The sequence below is a fragment of the Impatiens glandulifera genome, chromosome 3 (assembly GCF_907164915.1).
Source record: "Impatiens glandulifera chromosome 3, dImpGla2.1, whole genome shotgun sequence".
NCBI classification, from domain to species: domain Eukaryota; kingdom Viridiplantae; phylum Streptophyta; class Magnoliopsida; order Ericales; family Balsaminaceae; genus Impatiens; species Impatiens glandulifera.
The window spans coordinates 24,844,400-24,852,496 of NC_061864.1; the positions used below are offsets into that span (position 1 = coordinate 24,844,400).

At 24.9% G+C, this 8,097-nt stretch overlaps 1 protein-coding gene across 2 annotated transcripts; it reads right to left on the bottom strand.

Moving 5' to 3' along the window:
* Positions 1-885: 885 nt before the first annotated feature.
* On the bottom strand, positions 886-2,613 carry LOC124933065. Of its 2 annotated transcripts, XM_047473791.1 has the most exons (4): positions 2,495-2,613; positions 1,765-2,316; positions 1,515-1,631; positions 886-1,235 (listed from the first exon to the last, which is right to left on the bottom strand). In XM_047473791.1, exons 1-4 carry the CDS (start codon positions 2,535-2,537, stop codon positions 1,006-1,008), a joined length of 942 nt encoding a protein of 313 aa, XP_047329747.1. In that variant the 5' UTR covers positions 2,538-2,613; the 3' UTR covers positions 886-1,005. The 2 variants fall into 2 exon arrangements, with proteins under 2 accessions (XP_047329747.1, XP_047329748.1); XM_047473792.1 differs by lacking the exon at positions 1,515-1,631.
* Positions 2,614-8,097: the final 5,484 nt, after the last annotated feature.

Consider the following 8,097-nt stretch of genomic DNA (forward strand, 5'->3'; position numbering starts at 1 on the left):
ATTAGTTCTTAGACTCTTCTGCGTTCCCAGTCACGCGAAATAGTTAAAGAAAAAAGAGATCAAGCAAAAACTCATTCAAACCAAATGAGAATTGGTCCAGTTGTTTCCGCAGTATTTGATCAAAGCGACGTTAAAATAACATCTGTGGATGGTTTATGACCAAAATTAAGGAGATATTTTAATTCAACCAAATTAACCATACAAACTCAAGAATGTTAGAGATATACACATCTTTTTTTCGCTAAGCAGCTAGAAGAGATGCCGTGTTTGTTGGATCACATATTTTATATTTTCTAATTTTTTTTTGCTAAGCACACATCAACATTTCTATCTCTTGAAAAATGTGTTGTTGGCCTAGTCGCGAATTAAAGAGAAAAGAAAGGAGAGTGTAACTTTACCTTCTAGCAATTTTTATTTATTAATATATGTGGCTAGTGAGGTAAGCACTCAAAAAGCTTACAATTTTAGATAGGACACAAATAATCTCCATAAAACAAAACTGTAATTAATCATGGTCAAATGTTTTAATAAAATAGATCATTTGAGCTCCTTCTTTTCTCGTCATTTTTGACATTTTTTCTTTTTGTTTGTCTTAGTTCACAGTGACGAATCTATGTAGGGGCTCGGGTGGACCTTTTGTCTTTTTGTTTGTCTTAGTTCACAGTAACGAATCTATGTAGGGGCTCGGGTGGGCTGAAGTCCACCCCGAAAAAAAAAACTTTTTCTTTTCTTCGGTAGAAATATGACATTAACCTTAATTTCTTAAAAAAATTTAATATAATTCATTGTTTTTTTATCTAATTATTAAAAAAATGGTAAAACTTTACTTTTATATACTTGTTTTTTTTCAAATTTTCTCGTTATGCCCACAATTATTAGAAAGGACACAAATAATCTCCATAAAACAAAACTATAATTGTTCATGATCAAATGTTTCAATAAAACAGATCATTTAGGCCAAAAATAACAACAAAATGAATTCCTTATAGTAAAATTCGATTAAACCTAATCTGTTTGAATTCCATGACAAGTCTTGGGGCAGAAAGGACAAGGAGGTTGAATTAAATCTGCTGCAGGATGAGTATGAAATTGCAAACATCTCATATGAAATGCATGTTGACATGGTAGAACTGTTGTCTCTGGAAGGTTATACAGATGATCAGGATCACCAACTGAGAGATCTTCTTTGCATATTTTGCATTTTTGTCCAATTTCAAGTGAATTCTCATCGAATTCTGCAATAGTTAATACATTTTTAAGTAATAAAGTTGAGTTCTTTAAATAAACAAATCCATATTGTTATGCTCTGTATAATGATGAAAAGGATAAATATCATAATCATCATTCCATATTGATGATTGAGCTGCAGATAACAATATTTCTGATAAAAATACCATCTGCTGGCAATAGAATGAAATAAACTTATGCAACTAAAGAAATGCCAACTCTTTTAACAGTTACAAAATACAGTTGGAATGACAGTTCAAATGGCATGAGACTATGCAAATTCTTACCAAAATCAAGTAATTCATTATTGCTAATAGTTAGTGAGTCGAACTGCATACATCCAGATGGGTCAATTGCATAACCACTATTTTGGTTCGGTCTAGAACTAGTTGGATTGCAGTTTCCTGTTTCAATTGAAAGCTAATATTATATGGGTATTTCATAACAAAATGGGTCAATCAAAGAATATGTATGCCATGAATGAAATGCCAACTCTTTTAACAGTTACAACTTAAAATACAGAAGAATCATTGTTACCAGAACCACGTAGCTGCTGACATGTAGAAGGAAGAATCATTAATGGATTATTGTTGTTACTTTGTGAACCAAATTGCCTCACATGATTTCGGGTCCTTGTATGAAATGGATGAAAGTATCTTGTTCCTCTATGCCCACGAAATGGTTTCCTGAATTTTTGCACTGCTGGATAGACATTATAAGGTTGCTGATGATAATTCCAGTTAGCAGCATTGTGATATCGATGGGGAGTTACTGTATTTGAACGAATCGTGTTGTTGAATTGATTATTATTACATGGGTATGATCTGTTGTAGTTAATAAGTGGTTCTTGATAGAAAGATGGAACAGGAAAATTTCTGGGAATTATTGGAGAAGGACCGTAATTTGTATATTGTCTAGGCGGATTGGAATAATAAGAAGGATGAAGATAAGGGTTTTGATTTGAAAATTGGTTTGGGATAGAAATGGAATTAGCCTCTTGCATCATTAATCTTCTTCTTCTAGTATCATCTTCTTCTTGTTCTTCTTCATCATCATCAGTCTGCTGCTCTGAATTAATAATCTTCATCTCTATGGGGAAAAATGAATCTTTGATCAGTACAAAAGAACTGAAAAGAAAAGGGTCTTGAATATTGGTTGAAATATTTATCCAAGAACAAGAATTCAGGCATTCTAGTTACTAAAAGAAAGAACTATAAAGAGAGATGATGAAATGAAGAAAGAATTAGGTAAAGCTTGAAACTCATACCTATGATGGAGAGAAATTGCTTGGTTTTGGACGAAGGCGGCATAGAGCAAAAAGAAGTTCAACACAGCGGAGACAGTTATTTGGATCTTCTTGCAGCTAAGACAGATTAATATATCATTTTTGCAGCTAAGACATATAAATATATACTGCAACAACGTACTCTTGTACTACAGAGTCTTTCCAATTGCGCTTGTCACGTGTCCATTTAGAAATTTAGATCCTTGATGTATAATTAATATAAATAAAAAAATATTAACTATAACAAAAAAAAAAAGTATAATTATTAAAAAGTTTAACAATAATATTTTTTTGGGTTGATTCTAGGGATTTATAAAATTATAAAAAATAGTGAGATAAATATTATTTAGCAATAAAAAAAAATATATGAAGTATGAAAAAAATGTTAAATTCAACTATTCTGAACAATATCAAATTCAATCTATTAATACAATGATTTGGATTACATATAATTTGGATTTAGTATGCATGGTGTAAAATGAATAGATTTTATCCATTTTCTCCCCCTAATTTTCAGTTTTAGCAAAATTGGCCCCGACTTTTAAGCTGCCCCAGCCTAAAAAAACGTTAATTTTGACAACTAAAAAAATAAAATAAAAAATATGTTTTATTAAGGTTGGAACTCATGACTAAAGGATAAACCTAAATTTTCACATTAAACCACTAAGCTAAATCTTTATTAATTATAAAATACTAGAAATATCTTTTTTATTTTATTTAATGGGCTGTCTTGAGGAATTCTCAAAATTCTTAATTTGATGTTAAATATCTTAGAACACACATAGTGATCATATCCTTTTGAGTTAACAAGCTTCTATCTTAAAAACTTATATTTATATAAAATTAAATGAGTGTTATTATATGACAATTAAGTAAATAAACACTTTTATATGGGTGGGAGATGTAATTATAAGCTCGACCCAAATAATTGGGCCATTATCCATTGTTTACTCTTATTCATCAATAAAAACAACTTATCAATAAAAAAAAAGGTAAAATCGTAAAATCAAAATTATTTATACACGTAAAATTTTATTATTATAAATTTAAAATTTTAATAAATGAGAGATTATGCTCAAGAAGTAAAAAAACACAGCAAACCACTATCCAACTCAATATTCATTATCTTCAGGATTTGAATTTATTAAAACAAGAGGAATATAAGAAGATAGTTAGTTGATATGTAGAAATAATGAGGGAACTTATGAAGTACCCAAAAACCAAGACTTATAATATCAGAAGTAATTTCAGTTGGAAAGTTAATGAAGTCTAGAAGAGAAATGCATGACAAAAATATGAAGATAGGGAGAAATATAAAGGCAAAACATACTTGGGAGATTTTAAACCAAAAGTTATGATTCTTAAATCCCCTTTTGAGTTTAAATTACTTGTTGAAGTGGAGGAAAAATGCATTAAAGAATGAGAAAATGTAGTTGTTGGGAACTACATATGTATGAATCGTGTATCTTTCCCCGTCACTAAGGATGTTTTGCTAAAACAATGGGAGCATATGGGACTGAAAAATGTATCAACAAATATCCATGATCTCTATTTTTGAAATTCAAACAGGGAATAAATCTAGAAAATATTCTGAAGCTGGGACACACATATGTTGGGTCAAACTGTATGAAGCTAGAAAAATGGTCTGAATGTATGAACCTACTTAGCAAATCGAAGAAAACAGCTCAAATTTAGTTCAAATTAAGGAACATTCCAGCTCATATGTATAACGCAGAAGCACTTAGCCATTTCGCTAGTCTCTTGGGGAAACCATTATATATGGACCCAATAACGGATGAAAGAGAACACATCACATATGCTAGGATAAGCATTGAAGTGCATCCTAAAAGTACTTTACCAGCAAAGATGACAGTAGTTGATAGGAGGGGCAAACCCATAGACATGGATATTACGTATGAATGGAGGCCAAACTGATATACGTTCTGCAATACTTTTGAACATCCTAGTAACAAATGTGCAAAATCAATTGAAGAACAGAAGAAAAATATAAAAGTTCAGGAGCAAAATGAGGAAGTTGAAACTAAAGAATCAAACAATCATAACGAGGAAGCTAAAGATAGAGATGCAGATAATGGAAATGATGGAGAATCAAAGGAAATGAAAGATGAAAATTAGAGAAAGAAGAAGATGAAAGTTAAGCTATTTTCCAAAAAAAAAATTAAATGTTTAACTATTTAAGAGTTTATTTAAAATCAAGTTCGTTAACTTTTTCTTAAATTAAAAAACTTGAAAACTATAAGAATAATTATTTTATTTAAAATATATATATATATATATATATATATATATATATATATATATATATATATATATATATATATATATTGGTATCTTGATCTCTTATCATTGATGAATGCCTTAAAATAATTGATAAGTAAGATATCATCTTCCTTAGTTATATGCATGTTTTTAAATACATAAAAAAGTTATATTAAAAAATAAATTCGTCATATAGACTAGTATATTATTTTAAAATTAATCAAAAAAATTTAATTCTTATTTTTTGAAGTAAATTAAATTTTGACAAATTAGATCCCTTTTACATACTCATTATGGTAAAAAAAAATTAATTTAATTTATTTTGAAATAAACCTCCTATAAAAGTACAATCTCTTTCATTAATACCTTGATCTATATAAACATTATGAATAAAAATTATATATTTCATTAACTCGTAAAAATATTAAAATTATTTTATATGTAGTTGGTCAAAATATCTCCACCCTAACTTTGTTTTCGTGAATTAATTGAGACAATATTTATAGTTTATTTTAATATAATATTTTAAATTTAGACGATTATTAATAAAGAAATATCAAAATTATTATTGTGACAATAATTTGAATGGACTTTATTAACCACACATGTATAAACTACTTTTAATATCTCAAAACATTTATTTTTAATTTTTTTAATTTGTATATCATTTTGTTTAAACTTAAAACTACTTTTATTTATTTATTTATTATTTTTACATTTTGTAATTCAAATATATTTATTTATATTTATAGTTATTTTAAATATATTATTATAAATTTGAACGGTTATTGAAATATCAAAATTAATAATTTGTGACAATATATTATTTGAATAATTTTATTTTTTACATTTTATAATCCAATATATTTATTCATATTTATAATTATTTAAATATAATATTTTAAATTTGGATGGTTAAGAAGTATCAAAATTAATAATTTATGAAAAAAATTTATTTGAATGGACTTTATGACAACTGGTATAAACTGCCTTTAATATCGTGATGACGTTTTTTTTTAATTTGTATATCATTTTGTTTAAACTACTTTTTATTTTTTATCTGTAAATTTTGTAATCCAAATATATTTATTCATATTTATAATTTTTTTTAATTTTAACAGTTATTAATAAAGAAATATCAAAATTAATAATTTGCGACAATATATTATTTGAATGGACTTTATTGACATTATCTTTACATTTTATTATCCAAATATATTTATTAATATTTATAGTGTTTTTAAATATAATATTTCAAATTAGGACAGTTATTAATAAAAAAATTATTAAAATTAATAATTTATGACAATATATTATTTGAATGGTTTTTATTACAACCGGTATAAACTGACTTTAATAACTGGATAACATTTATTTTTTTTTATTTTAACTTATATCATTTTGTTTAAACTACTTTTTATTTATTTATTTATCTTTACGTCTCGTAATTCAAATATATTTATTCATATTATATTTTTTTATAAATATAATAGTTTAAATTTAGACAGTTATTAATTTCAAAATTAATAATTTGTGACAATTTATTATTTGAATGGATTTTATTGACAGCATATAAACTATCTTTAATATCTCTTGATACATTTAATTTTAATTTTTTTTATTAATTTGTATATCATTTTGTTTAAATTACTTTTTATAATTTATTCATTTATCTTTACATTTTGTAATTCAAATATATTTATTTATATTTATAATTTTTTTTAAATATAATATTGTAAATTTGGACTAAAGAAATATCAAAATTAATAATTTGTGACATTTTATTATTTGAATAGACTTTATTGTCCAGCTGTATAAACTAGCTGTATAAACTGCCTTTAATATTAAGATAACATTTGTTTTTAACTTTTTTCCTATATCATTTTGTTTAGAGTACTTTTTATTTATTTATTTATCTTTACATTTAATAATCCAGATATATTTATTCATACCATATTTATTACATTTAATTTAATTTATTCATATGCATTTATATATATATATATATATATATATATATATATATATATATATATATATATATATATATATATATATATATATATATATATATATATATATATATATATATATATATATGATATATATATATATATATGATATCTCACTTTATTTTTCACACTATTATCTTTTGAACATGGAATTATTAAGATCTTCAACACCTCACAATCCTAAGGTTTTGTTGGTAGGAAAAAATGTTCAATTTCTCAAATCTATTGCTTCAGTTCTTGAAAGTCGGAACTATACAGGTAAGTAACTATTTTTCTTAATCTATTTCATTTAAACTTTGCCTAGTTTTATAGAATTCAATTTAGTTTGATACATATTCATTAGAATTTTTATTTTATTTTATTTTAATATGTTCTGAAATTCGTTTGTTTCGAAAGTTTATCGAAAACGACAAATCATTTCGGTATGTTCTCTCCTTACCAAACCCAACTTTCATGAATCTCATTCATAAAATTAATGTAGTAGGTTTTCATCGTTAAAAAAAACTTGACTTGATATCACGCTTACGACAAAACTAATTTACCTATGATATAACATGTGTTATTCTAACTTACGATAAAACTAATTTACTTATTGACTATATAACACGTGTTATTCTAATAAGAGAAACTATCATGTCTAATTAATATTTAGGAGGACTTGTAATTCTATAATTCTAAATCCAAAAATATTTAAAAGTTTATTTTTAATCTTCCCTTAAAAAAATAATAACTTTCGGATAATTGAAGTAATTAGCTAGCATATCAATTAAGTAATAAGTCTTGTTTTCTAACAATGAATTATTATTTTAAACCCAAACAATGAGGTTTTGTAAGAAAAAATAATGAGAAATGTACAAAAACAAAAGAAATTGATTATGTATTATAAAAATATGTTATTAAAAAAATGTTTGAAGATAATTAATAGAAATTTTTTAAATAGATTTCAGTGTTTATCTTAATTTTCTTTTTAATTAATATCATTAATTTCCACAAAGAATCTCAATAAAAACAATTTATCATTACAATCTATACATATTAATTATTTCACGCGTTTGATTACATACTTTTTCTGTCTACCTTATTCTTTTAAACTTTTCATATATAATTTTATATTATTATTATTATTATTATTATTATTATTATTATATATTATATTTACTTTAGTCTTGTAATAAGTCTATCTATCTCAATCATGTATATGTGTATTTGTATTATCAATTAATTCTTAAATTTTATTATGATAAACTAATTATAACAATGTTTTTTTTTTCTTTTTTTTTATAGTACAAATTA

What these genes read in the sequence shown, in the direction of transcription:
- LOC124933065 (XM_047473791.1), bottom strand. Translation starts at nt 2,537, where the DNA reads ATGCCGCCTTCGTCCAAAACCAAGCAATTTCTCTCCATCATAG. An exon ending in TCAGCAGCTACGTGGTTCTG is followed by an intron (nt 1,632 to 1,764) that starts GTAACAATGATT and finishes CAATTGAAACAG; the next exon opens with GAAACTGCAATCCAACTAGT. An exon ending in TAATGAATTACTTGATTTTG is followed by an intron (nt 1,236 to 1,514) that starts GTAAGAATTTGC and finishes TAACTATTGCAG; the next exon opens with AATTCGATGAGAATTCACTT.